The 19,192-nt window shown below is 53.4% G+C and overlaps 1 protein-coding gene across 3 annotated transcripts; it reads right to left on the bottom strand.

Annotated features, from left to right (window-relative positions):
- Window positions 1–484: 484 nt before the first annotated feature.
- LOC130147992 (uncharacterized) lies at window positions 485–18,187 on the bottom strand. 3 transcript variants are annotated; one of them, XM_056336036.1, is made up of 14 exons: window positions 18,032–18,187; window positions 15,684–16,813; window positions 11,811–12,027; window positions 10,076–10,233; window positions 9,618–9,719; window positions 8,642–8,839; window positions 7,697–8,256; window positions 6,395–6,668; window positions 5,488–5,698; window positions 4,207–4,349; window positions 3,217–3,330; window positions 2,307–2,510; window positions 1,684–1,777; window positions 485–743 (listed from the first exon to the last, which is right to left on the bottom strand). In XM_056336036.1, the coding sequence occupies exons 2-14, from the start codon at window positions 16,552–16,554 to the stop codon at window positions 680–682; spliced, it is 3,210 nt and encodes a 1,069-aa protein (XP_056192011.1). In that variant the 5' UTR covers window positions 16,555–16,813; window positions 18,032–18,187; the 3' UTR covers window positions 485–679. The 3 variants fall into 3 exon arrangements, with proteins under 3 accessions (XP_056192011.1, XP_056192013.1, XP_056192014.1); XM_056336038.1 differs by lacking the exon at window positions 18,032–18,187 and adding an exon at window positions 17,896–18,000 and having other exon boundaries at window positions 15,684–16,810; XM_056336039.1 differs by lacking the exons at window positions 485–743; window positions 1,684–1,777; window positions 2,307–2,510; ... (1 more) ...; window positions 4,207–4,349; window positions 18,032–18,187 and adding an exon at window positions 4,359–5,386 and having other exon boundaries at window positions 15,684–17,165.
- Between the last annotated feature and the right edge of the window lie 1,005 nt (window positions 18,188–19,192).

Here is a 19,192-nt window from a genome sequence, read left to right as displayed (position 1 = left end):
GAGTAAGAGTTGCACCTGGGCATGAGCTGGGTATTTGTCTCTCCTCTGACTCCTTGTGGTAGGCAGGAGGTCCTCCTGGTTGTGGTCCCCAGCAGCAAGAGGACTGGGGAGTGCATTAGGCTCTCTCGTGCAGTTTGCTGGTGGTGCAGAGCTGCTCAGGCAGAGAGGGGCACGATGCTGAGGACCCCCTTGCCTGAACAAGATGGGCTTGAGGGAGGCTCGTGTACTTTCACTGCACCAGCAGACTCCAGAGGGACTAGAAACTAGACTTGCCTGCCGGGTGGAAGGGTCTGCCTGGGGGTTGCCTTGGTTCATCACCCAGCAGTGAATCTCAAGAGGAGACAGACAGAGTATGTCCTTCCTCTGCATCAGCCAAGCAGGCTTCTTTCTTTCTGGTCACCACACTCAGCACAAACTTTTCCTAGAAGTTGTCCCCAGCCTGTTTCTTTGAACTCCTTGAGTCTGAGGTCAAAATTTAAAAGTGTAGAAGTAATTCAATAATGTATTTGTATACACACACACACCTCTCTCTATATAGATACGAATACACCTGGGCATTTTGCAGGTCCTTGCAGCAAACCCTGGTGGATGGGGGAGCTCTGCAACCATTCTGTCAACCCCAGAGACACATGCCTGGCCCCAGTGCTGTTAGACCCTCCCGCAGCTGTGCCCCGGAGCATCAGAAGTCTGCTGCAATCTCCCCAGAGTCATTCATTTCGATGTTGGTGTAATTTGGGGGACGTCTGAAAAGCAACAAAGAAAAATGCAAGCTCAGTTGTTCTGCTCTTTCGCACAAGGTAGCTAATCTGCATCTCAGCTTTGCATTTCAGCCTTCAGCAGGTACAGAGTTTCCTATGGTCACTGTTAATGTTTTAGGGAAAAACAGGAGCAGAACACTTGCCATCACCTGACACAAGTACATCAACTTAAAACCACCCTGGTTTCTCAAAGAGCTTCCCTAAATCTGACTTAGAGTATTTTTTAAATTCGTTTTAAAAAATAAAACTGAGTTTTCTATTCCCCAAATGTATTTTAAGAACTTTCCTCATTTCTAACTCTTGCACATCAGCCCCCTTATCCAATGATAAGACTGGTAAAAATTAATGGAAATAAATCACCTGGGCTGGTTAAATAACCCATCCACTGTAATGCCTGTTTCAAAAAAAATATGTGGCCTGAGTGTTAAGCTGCTGATTGTCTGCTGACAACGTTGGGAAATGCCAAGTAATTAAAGTGGTGTCATGTAATCGTGTGGAAGCTGTTTCCCATCAAGGTAATCCTAAGTGGTCCATTGCTTTCACCCTACTCTAAGGAAGAGTTCTTCCCTGTGGCCAAAGCATCATCACTCACTGCCCCTCGTGTGCCACGAGCCTTCAGCTTTCTGCTCTCCCACCACAGCGTGTTGTAAGATTGATGGCCTTTACACTGTGCCCACTGACATGTCTAGCATTATCCGTGGTTTTATTGGTGGTTATCTTAACCTCCTGCAGAACTCGCAGTCTGCTGCATCAAAAGCAAAGGGACTTTGCTGCAAAAATTAGGAGCAACATCTTGGAGTGTTTGGATGCAGCATGTAGATGTTCAGCTGAGTGAAGGAACAAGTCCCTGTACAGCAATTCCAAAGGAAGCACCCGGGAAGGAGAGGGTGAGAGATGCAAGGCAGATGGGAAGACGGTTTCTCACCTTTTCATGAAGTAAAATGCCAGGCCAACCAACAAGAAGATGAGCAGGAAAGATCCCAGGACAAACAAGGCGATTTCCCAGCCCTGGAAGGAAGCTGAGGGTGCAAAGGCAGAGATGGAGTGTTGTGACACCCTTCCCAGCATGGGGTGTCACCAGGAGGTCACAGAATCAGGGGGTGGCAGAACCAGTTGGGTTGGAAGGGACCTTTAACAGTCATCTTGTTCAACCCCCTGCCAAGGGCGGGGACATCCTTCACTAGATCAGGTTGCTCAAAGCCTTCTCCAACCTGACCTTGAACACTTGCAATGATAGGGCACCCGTAACTTCTCTGGGGAACAACAGGGCTGTCCCTGTCTCCTGATGTGGAAAGCCACTCTTCCACCCCACGCCACCCCTTGTGGCATGCCAGCTCTGCCCAGCTCCAGCCTGCTGCTCCAAGCAGGCTTCAGGGCTTCTGGCTGTGTGTCCAACAGCTCCAGAAGGCGGGGGCTCCCCAGTGAAGCCCAGTCTGGTGGCTTGCTCTGCATTGCCCCTCTCACACAGAGACGTGGCCTAACCCCAGCCCCAGCCCCGCGCACTGTGCTGAAAGCAGATCACTGTGCTCAGCTTTGCCTCCTACTCACCACCGCTGTGCGACACGGACGGTGCATTTTTTGGGGCGATGCACTCCGGACTGGTTTTCAGCACTCTCCCATCCACGGAGAAAGGATGGGGGCTGGCCAGGAAGCCCTGTTGCCAGGTCTTGATGGACTGCTGCTGCTCTGGCTGCCGAGCCCACAGCTGGCCCCAGACCTCCACCAGGGAGCCCACACAGGTCAGGTTCAGCTCTGCAGAGAAACAACAGTGGGTGTCGGGTGGCTGGAAACCCTCCAGATGTTCAGGAACACATTGCTCCTGTGACTTCACGCCCTGCTCAGTAACACCTCCTGATCCCACGCTCTTCACCCTCTTCTTCCACTGCTCTGAAATCACACTGTATTGCAGGTAACTTGGAACACATGCTCAACCTTTCAGTGACAAAAGGGACTTGGAGTTGTCCTCCCAGCCCAGCAGAATACTTTGTACTACACTTTGTAACTTCATGATCTATACCCATTGGTGAGAGTTGTCCGAAATTGTTCAAAGGGTCTAAAAGGTGTTTGGGCAAGGGAGACAGAGCATGGCTGTGAAGCCTTCACTTCCTTACAAATCAGCCAAAAACCAAGAAACATTTCTTCCCATCCCTCAAAAGCTGTAGGTCTCTAAGACTTCCAGAAGTAACTTTTTGATCCAGGTACTTCAAGCAAGTATAGAATGCTGAAAGAGTCTGATAAAGAGTTGAGAACTAGAGCCCTCAAAGCAGCCTTTTAATTTGGGGGTTTAGGACATTCAGTTTGGCAGACAACTAAAGGCATCATCAGAGACGCCCATTCCTCACAGCCCCTCGAGCAAGCAGCCTGTGTCAGGCTGTCTCCTGCTCTCAGTGCCGAAATCCCATGTACCCACCACTGCTCCTCCAGCCCCCCTCACTTGCAAGTGGAGCGGGGCACCAACCTTGCAGGTAGAGCTGAGAGACGCCACAGGAACACTTCTCCTCTAGGGAGCTCACCAAGGCCCTTCCCAAGCTTTCCAGCATCCTCCTGTGGTGCAGGGTCCACATGGAACAGTCTAGGGGAAAAGGAGATGTGGTTTTCCGCGTGCAGCTTGGGTCTACTAATAAGCTCCCAGCCGCGTGCCCCTTCCAAAACACTTGGCTTCATGCCTGAGCTCAGAAGCAAAGCTCCTCCAGAGCCTGCCTCCCACCCTCCTCTGCATCCCATCCTCTTCTGCCCCCATGCTGCAGGGCGAGTCTTCACTTCTGGCCTTCTACACCATGTGCCAGCTTTGCTCCTTCACCAGCCTCCCAGGGGAGTGGGAAAGAGGCATGCCCCATGTGTCCCACCATACAGGCCAGTACAGAGTGGTGTCTTATGCTGGGAGAAGAGGGAGAGGTCCACTACTTGTCCCTCTCAGGAGGCTGGAGGAGGAGGGAGAACCTCTGTTTCACTTTACCCAAGTCCTGACTGCCCCAAACATGGCCTTTGCAGGGGCTGCAGACCCCACTGCACTTCTGCTCGCTGGCTCCGGAGCTAGGGCTGAGCCACACTGCTCTGCCCCTCCGGACGGGCTGAGACAGGAGGGGGTTTTGGCAGTTTCCCTGACCATGTCCCTGCCATCGTGAGAGGCCTGGGGGCACTTTCCTGCCAGTGCTGCGGATCTAATGCTGCAGAAAGAAACCCTGAGCAGGGCTCGGCCCCATCTGAGCAGAGACATCTCAAATGAAGTACGTGGCCACCTGCATACAAGCACAGGGTGAAGCTGCGAGCACGTGGCCTCACATCCACACGCAGGTCTGTACCAACTCTCCCCCAGCGCATCCCCTTTCACAGCTGGGAGGCAGCAGGCTCCCTGCCAGCATCCCCCTCCCATGCCATGTGAAGCTGAGGTCAGCCCACCATCCCAGCCCTCCCACCCTGCACCAGTGGGGCACCCCGCTCTACTCACTGGGTGTCAGGAGGCAGAGGTGGAGATCCACCGCCAAAGTGTCCTGGGGACAGCTGTTCTGCAGCCCAGGGGTAGGGTCCGAGATGGCAAACTGCAGTTCTGTGCTGGCATTGCCACTGGTGCAACGGCTCAGGGACATGAGCCTGTCCGCAGAAGAGGAGGTTAGAGCTCACCAACACGGCATGTACCATTCTTCCCACCTCCAACCACAAGCCCCCCAAGGCCCCAGTTCCTGACACTGCTGCAGCTGACGGAGGGTTTGTTGGAGCTGGAGCTTGAGATCAGCCTTCACAGAGCCATCACAGAGATGGGGCCAGCCAACCCCACCACCTGGAGACGACCTGGGCTTGGCCAGAGCAAACCTAATTGGTCTGACAGGTATCTGCAGGAGTAACATTGCTGCCTCATTACACCCAGCCTCCCAAAATTAAGTTTGTCCTCCAGTATAATGAGTTTTCCAAGCTACACAATACCTGCCCCTGCATTTCACTGAACCATTTGCTTCCATCCCCACACCAGGGCTTAGGAACTTGGTCACGGTGTGAGGGACCAGCTTTTCTGGATGCGGTCATTCAGGACTGGACTGACAGAGGCTGCCTGGAGCCAGCCCGTGTGAGCTCTCCCACCGAACTGCTGCCCTGGAGATCACAAGTTTCCCAGAACAACCACACACGTGGGGTTGCACCCTGTGCATGCATGCTCGTAGGGGAGGCTGTGAACGCAGAACTTCCAGGTTGTCACACCAGATGGGACACCTGGGGAGAGGACTTGAGGATGACAAATTTAATTAACAGACATGCTCTTGTGGACAGGAGGCACTCTGCTAGTATTCCCACCAAGAGGAAGGCTCGGTCCTATGTGTTGTTGACTCCACCTGGGAGTGAAAGGGAAGTAAGGTTTTGTTCTGTTTGGCTGCTCACAGGGATATTCTTTTTTGTTTGGTGTGTTGTTTGGTTGGGTTTTTTTAAAGAAAAAGTTTTGAAAAGAAGCATATACAGCAGCTATCTGTAAAGGCTGCATTCCTTCATGTCACGCCATACATATCCCTTGGGGGAAGCAAGTGAAGTGAGCAGTGGAGGAACAAAGTTCAATTCCCTACGCCAAGGGTGGGGAAACATTTTCCACTGCTGTGTGCTACCCTCCTGTCTGCTTCCCATCGCAGTGCTAGTGAATTGTTCAGCTGTACAGGAGGCAGGAGGAGGCAGCAAGCTCAGCGACATGCCACCCAGAGGCTCTGGGCACAGGGAACCCACAGACATTTTCCCAGAGAAGCGACCTCACCTGTCAGCCTTGCAGGGCACAGTGTAAGATGGTCCAAGGAAGTCCAAGTGTCCTCCAGCTGTGCTGGGCTCACACATGTAAACCAAAGCATCCACCAAGTGCTCTGATGTCGCCTTCATGCCACTAGGAATCAAGCTGGTGCTGTACACAGCAATAGCGCTGGAAGCTTCACTAGCAGCAGAGATGTCCTTGAAAGTCAGGTTTGTCCCATCTGGAAATGCCAGGGGAATAGGTGGGATGAACATCTGGACAGTATTAGGCTGAGCCTCGAGCCTTACAGGACAAGCTGGTAACGAGGAGAACTCCAAGAACAGAAATGGGAAACAAAATAATGGTGGTGACTGAGGCCAAGTAAAGCTGTAAAGAAGTGCCTGCTTGCTGTGAACATAGGTTTACAAAAAGATCAAGGTTCCTCTGAGATGCAGAGTCCTCTTCATGGAGCCCAGCCAGAATTTAAGGCAAACAAAAAATAAATCAGAGTAAACGAACGTGCGGAGGAAACACCACCTCAAGACCAGGAGGAGGCAGCAGCACTGCAGGGCTCAGTGAGCATCAATGAACATGGCATCAGTGAACGGTGGTCCACCCACAGTCCTGGTGGACCCTTCTTCTCCTGAAAGCCCCCTTGTCTTGGCACCAGCAGGAGGAGCTTCCAGTCCTCCCAGTCCCTCTGCCCTGCACGGGGAGCTTGGCAGAGGCACGGAGGAGGATTAACCACCTTCTTAGCTGGAGTGCGATGAAACAGCCCAGGCAGAATAAATACAGAAAAAACAGGAATAAAGGACAGGAAAGGCAAGGAAGAGTTGTTCCGCATGCTGCACACCCTCCTCCATCCCTTTCCTCAAAGCTGCTCAGCCACCTGCCCATTTGTTTGAAGACAGACCACAAGCTGTGTCATCAGCCTCACCGTGCCCATGCTCTCCATCCAGTGCAAACACAAACAGCCCCGTGGCTCCGATGGTGCCCTTCAGTGGGACGCTGGCACGTGCCTTGCCCTCCTTCCCTGAGAAGAAGACCAGGCTGAGCCCTGCCAGGCTGCTGCCAGGCTTCCCCTCCAGCTCAACAAAGCGGTAGGGGGTAGAGCTGCCAGCCAGGCACAGCTCGCTGATGCTGACAGCAGGAGGGACAGGCACCGAGGAGCTGCTGCAGAAGTTTTCCCCCAGCGGCGTCACCACAGTCACCTGCGGGGAGACACAGAAGCTGCTGCCACTGCTGCTGCTCCCCTTTCTTCAGGTGGAGCGATGGCTGCTCACCTTCTTGCTTCTTGTTTGTGCCTCCTACAGCTGCCTGGTGAGGCCCGACAAGGACTTGGTGGTTCTGTCCCACACTCCCACCACATGTTCACCCATGGTCCTGGCTGCTCAGTCCCACCAGCACACATCCGCACGGCTGCCTTGGCTTCCACCCTCGGGGCTAGGAACAATTCTCTTGCCCTACTGCCAGAGGCACTTCTGCCACTCATGCTTCCACCCACAGCATCACTTCCTTGTGGGTCTCTCCTGCTGCCGATGCACGCCCCTCTGCCTGCAGACCTCTTCTGCTTCTAGAGCAGTTTTATTGCCCCAGCTTTGGACCTGAGCACACCCTGCTGGTTTTATTGCCCTGCGCTGGCCTGATCCCAGCAGGCATCAGCAGTGGAGCAGCAAAGCCCTCCCTTATCCAGCTTTGTGCAGGACAAGCATAGATAGCCTGCAGTGTTCCTTCAGAGGGACTGTCTGAAACTAGACATTTTGAAATAAAAAAGAATGGTTCAGACAAATTAACAAAAATCAATCATAGCCATGGTCGAGGCACATCCTTCACCCATCAGCCCTGCAGAAAGCTGGGTTTCGGGGTCACGGCATGCTGGGCCACACATCCCAAATGTGGTACCCAACAAGCAGGGGTGAAGAGGTGGCTCCACATCTGGCTCAGGGTAACCTGAGAGTCCAGGCTGCTGCCCAAAAGCAGACTCCCTGGTTCTGGGGCTGGTGGCCTGTGAGCTGTCTTCAGGGATCTCCTGGCTCTGAGCCATGCTGCACAGGGCAAGGAGCTGTTACCCGGCCAGCGACAGGCAGCTGGTGAGGGCTGGTGACAGTGGCAGCAGACAGCAGCAGATAGATGCTGCTCACCAGAACGCCCCGCTCTCCCAAATAAAGGACATACTGAAACACGACCGCTGCCCTCCCAGCGACTATGGATGGAGAACAGACATCTCCCATCAACCCACCTGGAAGCTGCTCTGGAGTTTTGTGCTCAAACTGTGGCAGCGGCTCAGAGACTCGTCCTCAGTACTGTGAGAATCATTTTCATACAAGATGCTCTGCCCTGGTACCAGCACTTTGACCAGCTGGTCTGCCTTCTCTGCCTTTCGGGATGTGTACACCACAGCGTCCACCAGCCCCTCTGCGGTCACAGCCATGTTCACCACGTAGCGGGTGCTGTTGCTGTAGTAGAGAGCCACAGCATCCGCCCCATTCTGGATGGTGTTGGGGGGCAGCCTGATCGTGGGTGCTGGCCTCACAGTGCTGCTCCCCACCAAGAAGTAACCCCGCTCATCTGTGTGGTGTCCAGAGAGGTCCAACACCCGGTAGGCCTGGCTATTTTTACCATTGTAGAGGACCAACCAGTATCCCTGGAGGTCAAAGCATGTCCGTCCAGTGTAGAAGAGTTCAATGTACTCTGCATCCTCACCTCCCCCTGGGTTGTCTGGGTTCACCTCATTGATGAGTAGCTTGGCCACTTGCACAGAGGGCTCTTGAGTCCCTTCTGGCATCTCTGATGGGACACCTTGGAAACCAAAACGTCACAAATACAGGCTTAAGCACAGAGCCCCAGGGAAACAACACGGTGTTGCACACTATTTTCTTGGGGTGAGACCAAATTCAGCAGAGGACTGAGGATGCTGGATCAGATTTTTATCGTCTGTGTGCTCTGTACTCCTTAGAAGAGCCCTGGCAATACTCTGGCTAATACCAGCTGTAACAACAGAGCTTGCTGTTATTCCAGGTAATGAGCAATATGGGCTCTAGTGACTGGATGCGATGGAATTGGAAGGGATCTTTGCCTGAGCTAGGGAACAGAGGGAGGGACATCTCCCTCTAGGAGGGCTAGAGCCGCATGTCCACCCGCGAACACATCGTATGCCCCAACCTGCAAGAATGATGTCTGGTACCTGGAGGCAAGTCTGGCACATTAATATCCTTGGAGCAGGAGCTTTCTGCTGTGATGTTCCTTCTGTCAAAACTCAGAAGTCTGGGTGTCTCTAGGAAGGTCTTGAAGGCTAGCAGCAGGCTGCTTAGCTCGTCCTCTGACTTAGCAGTCAGTAGTGTAGTGAACACAAGTCCCAGGTCCTGGCAGACTGCCTTTGGCTCTGCAGAGGCAAGCAGAGAACTGCTTCAGTTTCCGCACACTGCAGAAGACCTACTTTCTACTGGAAGGGACAGAGTTCACCAGCTCATCTCTGCCACCATGGCCCTCCTGGTCAGACTGACTCAGGGCAGCTCATGGCATCTACACAATGCTGGATGCCCTCTGCATCCCAGGACCAAGTCACACAGCACACCCAGATACCAGCTTCATCCTTCTGAAGCCTTGCAGCTCCAGCAGTGAGCAGAATGGTCTCTTTGGTAGGGGTCTAAACATAAGATAAACATAAGGCTGCTGACAAAGCAGGCTGCAAAGTCATGGCTCTTCACGTGCCTGCATGCGCTAGTCACACTCGCCGCTAACCTAGTAGGGATATCAGAAAAGCAACACAGACCAGTAAGTCCACTTGCATTTCTGCTGCAGCTTGGCTTAGTTCATATGGATCAGAAGGTCAAACAGGCAACAAACTCATAGTCAAGATGTCAGCCCTGTTGCCACACCTGTCTGACTGCAAATGCTCAAGGTCAAAATAGCTGGTGGTCTGCAGATGAGCACTGATGTGTGTTGGTGGAGCTGCAGATGGGAGCGCTCTGTGGAACATGGAAGACCAGCACCATGTTCTACCTAACATTCAACATTTCTGCCATTGGCACCAAGTTCAAATTAGCTGGGATCCAAGCCAGGAGGACATGTGCAACAGGGAAACACAGGACTGAAAATCAGAAGCAAATGGGCATTAACCACAGGTGGCCCCCGGTCTGCCCCACTCCTGCCTAGCTCACCTCTGAAGTGGGCAGCAGAGACTCCACAGCTGCAGGATCCATCAAGGGCCTGGACCAGAGCCATCAGGATGTCTTCTGACTTCAGGAGCCACTCCTGGCAATCTAGGAAACAAAACCCAACTGCTACCCAGCCAGTACAACCTCAGTCACGGGATCCAGCTCATTCTGGATGGGTACAGCTCAGCTCCTGCTTATCACTCAGAGAGCCGGAAAAGGCTTCTCTTCACCACAAGCAGCTGGGTGGGGTAAGGAAGACAGGAGGAGCTCAACTTGGCATGGGATGCCATGAAGAAAAATACTGCAGAAAATTGCCAGATGTCCTGGTTGCATTCCCTTTGGTGTTATGTTCACACAGCCCAGCACGGCTCCGGGTGGCCTTCCTGGACATCTCTGGCCTGGTGCACATGCTCTTGTCCTGAGGAGGTCCTGCCTACAGAGCAGAAATAGCTAATACCCACCTGCTACATGGAGGCAGAAGGAGAGAGTCTGGCTGAAGCGTTTGCTGGGGCAATCATTGAACTTGCCAGGGGTGGGCCTGCTGGGGATGTAGGACAAGGAGTCCCGGGTCACAGAGCAGCAGCTGCACTGGCTCATGGACATACCTCCCAGCGGGTGCCTGCAAGAGACGGACATGGAAATGCAGGAAAACACGACTTGTCAGCCAGGGACCTGAGTGCTCTTCACCCACCAGTCACACCTTTCTGCACCAGAGGGAAGAACCATGCACTTATGAGTCTTCTCCCTTCACAAGGTTTGGAGAGATATCCCAGCCTCATCAGTACTTCCCTCTCTCAAAAAAAAGCCCAAGAGCTCACTAAATCTGGAGAAAGATCATGGCCTTCACCCAACCTTTTCTCTTCTAGCACTGGCTGGTTTTTTGACTGATGTGAAGACTGACAAGACAGTACAGACACCCTCAGGTTCACCCTGGGACCACTGGGAAGAGCCGTGGGGTGCAGCTAGACAAACTGGGAAGGCAGCACCGGAGGGTGAAATGCTTGAGCAAGGGCCCTCAACTCAAAGGCGAAGAGGACGATTGGGGGTTGGACTAGATGACCTTTGAAGGTTCCTTCCAACCCAAACTGTTCTAGGATTCTATGAAGCCCCACTGTGAGGAGCTGCACAGAGCAGAGCTGCTCAGAGCTCCTCAGGGAACAGGACCACCTCCTTACGGGACGAGTAGGAGATTTCGTTTCACAAGTGGAAGAAAGACGAGCAAAGGGAGGAATAGGAATATGCTGTAAGCGGTGACCCTGTCATGGGAGTAAACTACACCCTTTCCTGATACGATTGACTCCATGTAGTCTCAAATGGTCTTTTCACAGGGCCATCCAGAAAGGGTGAATCTCCCACCAGCTATGGAGCCAGGACATAGGTATTTAGTTGGCAGTTATACGCAGAGGTCAAATCTCGTGCTTTGCCATCAAAACTGCAGACGAGAGCGTGGCCAGACATTTATTTTTTTTTTTGCTTATTGCCCAGTTCTGCACACCCCACCCCATCTCATGTGCATGGCACCTTGCTGCCTCCGCTCCTCCACCTGCTCCACTGTGCTTTACCCACTCTGCTCTCCCCTTTCTCCCATTAGTAGAGCATGCCTAAAATGTGAAGGAAACAGTTCTCATGTCTCACAAAAGTCTAAGGTTACTAAAGGTTCCCCTAACCCACAAAGACAAAAAGAAACCCAAATCCCTAATAGGAAGTGGCTCAACCTGGGATGAACGGTAACCCCGCTTCCAGCCCTTGGTCTGGATGAAGCAAGGCAGGGATTTCTTCCTGGGTCAGGCGAGTGATACTGAAGTCCCTCCCTTGCCCTCACTTTGGCCTGAAATTCCATCCTGAACCTAAGAAAAACCTTTTCTTGTATAAAGCAGAACTGGAAAAATTATAGTGACCGCTACACTTTAATTAAAAAAAAAATTAACATTATAAAATAATGAACAGCAATCATTTGGTAAGAAAATTCCTCCTCAAGTACTTCAGCAGCTGTAACAGGACTAGTGCAGAGAGGGGGACAGTGGCAAACTCAGAGCAGGTGGCAGAAAGTAAGCTGGGGCTTGATAGCACCGAGGAGACCCTGGTCTGGGGGTGGCACTTGCCTTCCAGTCCTGACCAGGGTTTGGGGCAGGGGGGACCCCAGCAGGCAAGGGAAACTCCGGTGCCAAACCCTCCTCCCAGCGAGAAGCCCCTCACCGCTTTTCCTTGTAGGCAGGTCTGCCAGGGGTCAGGATCTCCAGCAGCTCCGGGTTCGGCTCCTCGTGTCTCGTATACACAAAGGCATCCAGCAGGCTGGCCACCGGCAGCGCCTTCCCCGGGACAAAACTGCTGCTGTTGCCTCTGTAGAGGGCAATGGCACTGGGGCCAGCCCCGAGGACAGGACGGCTGGTGTTCTCCGGGAACGTCAGATCCACTACACACCAGCAAGGAAAGGAACAATGATGGCACATGAGCAACACGTGAGTGAGAGCCCGTGTAGAAAACCAGCATCTCTTCAGCCCTGGAGGGCTGGACACAGGAGCTGGGAAAGTGGCTGGGGTTGTTCCGTTATTGCAAATTTGGCATCTGTTACCCCATCTCTCTGCTCACTAGCACTTCTCATGTTCACTCAGCCTGAATTTCCCTGTTCATGGCCAGATCCACAGCAGGGAGGAAGCTGGAGGGGGAAATCTGAGCTGAGCTCGTCCTGCTATTTTGGTTCTGGGAACAGAGGAGCCGATTCATGCCTAAGCAGGAGAACTGGAAAGCAAGCGCTGATGTGACTTTGCAGCAAAGTAAATTTTTAATTCTAAAAGAGGTCTGTAAAATCCACTAACCTTTCATGTTAGTTACTTTAATAGTACACAAAAATGTTTAAGAATCTACATTTTATTCTAGCATTTAAAGTCCATGGTTTTTACAAACACGAACACTACACATACACAACACACGTACTCAGCAAAGGCCCAAGATACCAGCATACAGAATTAAGGTTGAGGTTTGGTGCAGTTCCCCTGCTTCATGAGCTTCCCAATCTCCTTCCTCGTATTTGCTGTTCCCTTCACAAGTTACTTCCCCAGCACCCAGCAAGAGCTGCTGAGGACATTAAAAAGCAGCAGATTGCTGATGTTTCAATACTTCTCCCTGCGTGACCAGCTTCAGGGAACAAACGTTAAAGAAGGAATCATGTGAGAGGCGGAAGGGTAAGGAGAAGTGGTTATCCCTTGGGAAGTGCCACCAGGGCGCCTGCACGCTACAGGGCAGTCCTGTACCTTAGCCCAGTGCACCCCTGCCAGGGGACCATTTTTCCCCTGCCTGACTAATCTGGTGGTCTTCTACAATGGAGTGACTGCATTGGAGGGTAAGGAAAAAGCAACTGATGTCGCCTGTCTTGATTGCTGCAAGGCCTTTAATGTGGCCCCACACAGCATCCGTGTCACTAAACTGAAGAGATTTGGGCTCGATGGATGAACTATTCAGCGGATAAGGAACTGGCTGGATGGCCACATCCCAAGAGTTGCAGTTGACAGATCTATGCCCATATGGAGAGCAGTAACCAGTGGTGTCTCTCAGGGGTCTGTATTGGGACCAGTACAGTTCAACATGGTCATTAATGACACAGGCGGTGAGCACACCCTCAGCAAGCCTGCGGATGACACCAAGCTGAGTGACGCAGGTGATACGCTTCAGGGAAGCGATGGCATCCAGAGGGACTTTGACAGGCTGGAGGGGTGGGCCCATGTGAACCTTAGGAAGTTCAATGAGGCCAAGTGCAAGGTCCTACGTCTGGGTCAGGGCAATGCCCAGTATCAGTACAGGCTGGAGGATGAATGGATAGAGAGCAGCCCTGCAGAGAAGGAACTGGGGATACTGGTGGACACAAAGCTGGACATGAGCCAGCAATGTGCGCTCACAGCCCAGGTGGCATCAAAAGCAGCGTGGCCAGCAGGTCGAGGGAGGTGATCCTCCCGCTCTACTCCGCTTTTGTGACACCCCACCTGGTGCACTGCATCCAGCTCTGGGTGTCACAGCACAAGGCAGACATGGACCTGTAAGAGCAGGTCCAGAGGAGGGCCCCAAAAAAGATCCAAGGGGTGGAAGAACTTCTCCCATGAAGAAAGGCTGAGAGAGCTGGGGTTGTTCAGCATGCAGAAGAGAAGACTCTGGGATTACCTTCTTGCAGCCTTTCAATACTTAAAAGCAGCTTATAAGAAAGATTGGGACAGACTCTTCCCAGAGCTTATACTGATAGGGTGAGGGGTAATGGTTTTAAAATGTAAGAGGGTAGATCTAGATTAGAAGAATAAAGAAGAAAAGTTTTACCATGAGGTTGGTGAGATGCTGGAACATGTTGCCCATAGAAGTTGCGGATGCTCCATCCCTGGACATGTTCAAGCTTAGGTAAGATGGGGCTCTGAGCAACCTGCTCTAGCAGACGGTGTCCCTGCCTGTGGCGGGGCGATGGAACTAGGTGATCTTTAAGGTCCCTTCCAACCCAAACTGTCCCATGATTCAAATGGAAGTTTTCACACTGTCATCTGTCAAGGGAGGAGTTTTGCTCTGGTGCTCTCACAGCTTTAAATACTCTGCAGCAACAGGCAGAGAAGTTGTACAAAGGCAGGACTAACAGCCAGGTCTATTCTAAAAGTTCCTGTCCCAAATCTGAAGTGGCCACTGTGAAGAGTGAAGAGGGTTAAATCAACCTCTCCCAGGGTGCGTAGCATGGAGTCACTACAAAAGCATCCTTTTAAGATGAATAAAATGAAAAGACACAGTGTCATTGAGTGCTTTTGGGCAAAAACCCAGAAAAATGTGTGTGCAATATGCTTGAGACATCTTGACAAAGCCTCACTGGGAAAAAATGCCAAAGTCACCTTCTTGATTTGGGTGAGCCTTGAGGAAGAGTTAAATGTAAGGCTTAGAGATTTCCTGCTTAGTCTGCAAGCTGATTGTGCTTTCACATTGCTTGCTTTGAGCTGCCTTAGCTCTTGACTGCTAACAGCCCCAGCTCACCAAGAGGTAAGAGCAGAGAACCTTTCCTGGTGAGAAAAGCAGGGCTCAAGTGGACAATCAGCTCTTCTGCTGGTGGTGAGAGAGTATTTGGAGCAGTTTGAATTGTCAAAAGGAGCTCATCTGCTTTAAAAAAAAAAAAAAAGCTTTCATTGCAAAAGTATTTTTATTTTTATGAGAACCAGCTTTGTAAGGGATAAGTATGCTCCCTGACTCAGAAATCATGAGTCAGTGAATTACACAAGACATCTACAGAGACAGTGTCTGCAGCTGCCAAAGTCTGCTTTTGAGGTGCCCCAAATAACAGGATTTTTCTTCCTCTTGTGGTGGCCTGGAAGAAATTTTGAACGCTGGGAGGAAGTTTAGATCACAGCTTCACACAGCCAATACACATGTGAGCTACATTTGCACATGGTGCAATGGAAGAAAAACCCTTGTGCTTTTTTAAGAAGAGAGTGAACCTGCTGTGAATGGCCACCGAGACACACAGAGAGAAAGGGGACACTGCAGGGAGGTGTGGCACAGCCAGGGTCCTATGGCAGGCATCTTCTGATGCTCTTTAGTTCTTGCACCACAAGAAAAGGTAAATCGAGCCCTGCCCGCTTTCCCCAGGCCACTCACATTTCTGAAACTTCTGTCAGGGCCCTCCTAAGCTTTCCCTTTTCTAGGTGTACTTAGTTATTTCTTCTGTGGACACATTTCCAGAGTGCCGTCCATCCTAGCTGACCTTCTCTGAATGTCTCCAATTCTAATACATCCTTTCTGAGATTAAGGTATTGTACCACACAAGACATAATTAAAGATACAAGCAAACCATGAATTTACACAGCGGCATAAAAGATGCCCTCCATTCTTTCCTCTTCTCCTAGTAACTTCTAATGTTTTATTTGCTTTATGTAATTCCTTTTCCAATAATTTCTAACATTTGTTTTGCTTTTTTATCTGCCATGGTGTTCTGAGTCACATTTTCACTGATGTCTCAGATGCCAAACACTAATAAAAAATGACAGCACCCTCCTGCCCCAGACTTGGCTGTTTGCTCCCCCAGCTCTGAGGTAGTCACCAAACTGCAGTGCTTACCTGGGGCTGTGCTTTGTGCTGGACCGATCAGGAATAGCCCATCCAGTGAGGTTTTGCCATGAATGTCTATGGTGAAATAAATGTCTTTGGTACGACCATCGATTAGCACCAGAACAATGTCCCTCAGCAGGGTGGAGTGCGGACCCTGAAGCTCTATAAACTCAAACTCTTCAGAAGAAGAGGCAGGAAGGACCTCACTGATCACGACAGCAGATGCGTTCAGCTGAGAAGTCAGCATGCAGTGGTTGTCTGTGCCTGGGGTGGGCATGGCCACTTGGAAGATCCACTGAGAATCTTCTCCATGGCACCTTTCTATTGACTCATCCACGGTCCTGAAGGTGGAATCCTCCAGGAAAGCTTCTCTGCCAGGGGTCAGTACCCTGACCAGTGTATCTGCCCTGTCTGTTGTCTTAGTCTTATGGACCAAAGCATCTACCAGTCCATAACTTGTGACACTCATGCCTTCCTTGTAGTTCCCTTTTCCATAGTAGACAGCAATTGCATCAGGGCCATTCTGGATAGTGTTCTTAGGAATAACTATAGCAGGGTTCACAGAAGAGGAGCCGATGAGAAAGAGCCCTTGGTTGTTAGTAACTTTGCCCTGGAGGTTCAAAACTTTGTAGGCTCGGTTTCCATTGCCATTGTAGAAGACCAGATAGTAGCCATCCAAGCGGGCTGTTTGACCACTGGTGTGATAGAGCTCCACAAACTCTGAAGTGTCCTCTCCTGGGCTGTCAGCATTGACTTCATTAATTAAAAGGGTATGCTCTGTTCTCTGGTCCCTGGGGTTTTTTATGAGATTCTGGGCAGCAGCCTTGGGAAACCAGATGTAGACAAGTACCACCAATCCAACGTGCCAGATAGGTCCCATGAAGAAGGCTGGGATTTTTGGTTCAGGTCAAATCTAGAGGAGAGGGGGGTCTGTCCTTTCCACAGGCACAAACGGAGCACAGAAGGAAGCTGCCACCACTTGGCTGTTGCACAACAGCAAGGTAAGGCCTCCGAGTAGGATGCTCACAGGCAGAGGCAGGCACACTTCTCCAGGGAGTTCTGGTTTGCAGAGCAGAGCAGCAATCCCACAAAAATCAGAGAAGGGTACGGCTTGGACAAGAGATTTCCTAGCTCAGCTCCTTTAAAAGTCAGGGCAGGGAGAAAAGAAGAATCTTGTTAGGAAACACAGAAACACCAGTGACATGTAACAGCCTTAAAGACCCATAATTTTTCCTCCCTGTATTTCTTCAACGTTAATCAAGATGCGTAACAGCAACTGCAAAGGGACAAAGCGTGTGGGTTTGTGTCTGAAAGCCTGAGACTTGTGGGAACATGGGAAGTTGTACAGTGTCTGTGCTAATTGTTATTTCCCTGAGTCAAATTTATTCCACGGGAATTAACACTAAATGGCACTAAAGACGATAGTGGGCTCAGCCTGAGCCGTCCACCGCACAGCCCCGCACAGCCCGGCACAGCTCCGGCACAGCTCCGGCACAGCCCCGCACAGCCCGGCACAGCTCCGGCACAGCTCCGGCACAGCCCCGCACAGCCCCGCACAGCCCGGCACAGCCCCGCACAGCCCCGCACAGCCCGGCACAGCCCCGCACAGCCCCGCACAGCCCGGCACAGCTCCGGCACAGCCCCGCACAGCCCGGCACAGCTCCGGCACAGCTCGGGCACAGCCCCGCACAGCCCCGGCACAGCTCCGGCACAGCTCCGGCACAGCTCCGGCACAGCCCCGCACAGCCCCGGCACAGCCCGGCACAGCCCCGCACAGCCCCGCACAGCTCCGGCACAGCTCCGGCACAGCCCCGCACAGCCCCGCACAGCTCCGGCACAGCCCCGCACAGCCCGGCACAGCCCCGCACAGCTCCGGCACAGCTCCGGCACAGCCCGGCACAGCCCCGCACGGCCCTGCACAGCCCCGCACAGCTCCGGCACAGCCCCGCACAGCCCGGCACAGCTCCGGCACAGCCCCGCACAGCCCGGCACAGCTCCCGCACAGCCCCGCACAGCCCTGCACAGCCCCGCACAGCTCCGGCACAGCCCCGCACAGCCCGGCACAGCTCCGGCACAGCTCCGGCACAGCCCGGCACAGCCCCGCACAGCCCGGCACAGCTGGGCACAGCTCCGGCACAGCTCGGCACAGCCCCGCACAGCTCCGGCACAGCCCCGCACAGCTCCGGCACAGCTCCAGCACAGCTCCAGCACAGCTCGGCACAGCCCCGCACAGCCCGGCACAGCCCCGCACAAACCGGCACAGCCCCGCACAGCCCCGCCGGGCCAGGCGGTCCCGGGGCGCAGTGCAGGAGCGGTGCCGCTCCGGGGGTCGCTCGGTCCCCACCCCGCGCACTCACCGCCGCTCGGTGCCGCGGCCCGCCGGGACCGCACCGCGGGGGCGGGGCGGGGCGGGGGCGGAGGGAGAGCCGCTCTCTAAGGCTCCGTCCCAAAACCAGGTTCCCTCATCCCGGCGTGCCAGATCCTTCTCCAGCTCCTCTCCCGGGGCGGGGTGGCCCGAGCTTCCAGCGCCCCCCGCCAAGTCGCGCTGGGACCCAGGGTGCGGGCAGGCTGGGTGCTCAGCGGTGGGGCCGCGAAGCCCGTACTCCTCCTGGCTGATGTATTCAGTGCAACTGTCTCATCTTGGAGACATTGTGTTTAGGCAATCGTGAGGCTCTGGGATTACAAAGGGAGGTGGAGAGCTGCTGGGAAGAGGAACCACCCGCGCCCAGAAGGGGCCCTGACTCATCCCCTGCTGCGATCTCCTGGCGCAGCTGGGGCTGGAGCAACCCCCTGTCACGCCTATGGAGGGTCCCAGGCCCACGCGGGTCCCTAAGCCCCCCGCCTCTGCCTCGTGCTTGGCCCTGGTGCTCGCTTCGCCCGCTGCCGCGCCACGTGGCCGGGCCCCGTCCTCTGGTGAGAAGGACAGCCTGGACCCCCAGAAAGCTCCCTGCTCCCGTCTACACCGTCCCCGGCCAACCCCATAGCCCACCAGCCTGCACGAGGGGAGGGAGAGCCAGGGGGGGTTGGGGACAGAAGACCCAACGTCCTGCCACGAGATGAAGGGAACCGCTGCCGAGCTGCTGCCGTGAGGGGCTGCGGCCCATGCAACGAGCAGGGACCTGTGGGGCACAACCTGGCCTCCAGGTGGAAGAAGGCCAGGGGTGATGGGACAGGACCTCTGGTTCATGGTTACTGTGCTCAGGCGTACGGCTGATGCCCAAATTCCCTTTGTGTCCGGTCTGCCTGGGAGGTGGGTCTGCAGCACCGGGCAGCTCTGGGCTGTGGCACCAGGAGGAAAGCCGCGGCTCTTGCTGCCTTCAGGCAGGGTCTGTGCCTGCTGGCCACCCCATTAGGAAAATATACCTCGCTGTTGGAATGCATTTCCTACCTGTATTCTGAACAAGCTCTGCCGGTTGAGGTTATTAAAGGCAGGAAAAACCTGGAAGGCTCGGGTGCTGCACGAAGGCACATTTTTTCTGCGTTGAAAATACATGCTCAGCAGATGAAGTTGCTCTTTC

Source organism: Falco biarmicus, chromosome 4, assembly GCF_023638135.1.
Source record: "Falco biarmicus isolate bFalBia1 chromosome 4, bFalBia1.pri, whole genome shotgun sequence".
Taxonomy (NCBI): domain Eukaryota; kingdom Metazoa; phylum Chordata; class Aves; order Falconiformes; family Falconidae; genus Falco; species Falco biarmicus.
The sequence above is the reverse complement of the archived record's forward strand: the minus strand, read 5'-3'. Positions and strand labels throughout refer to the sequence as shown.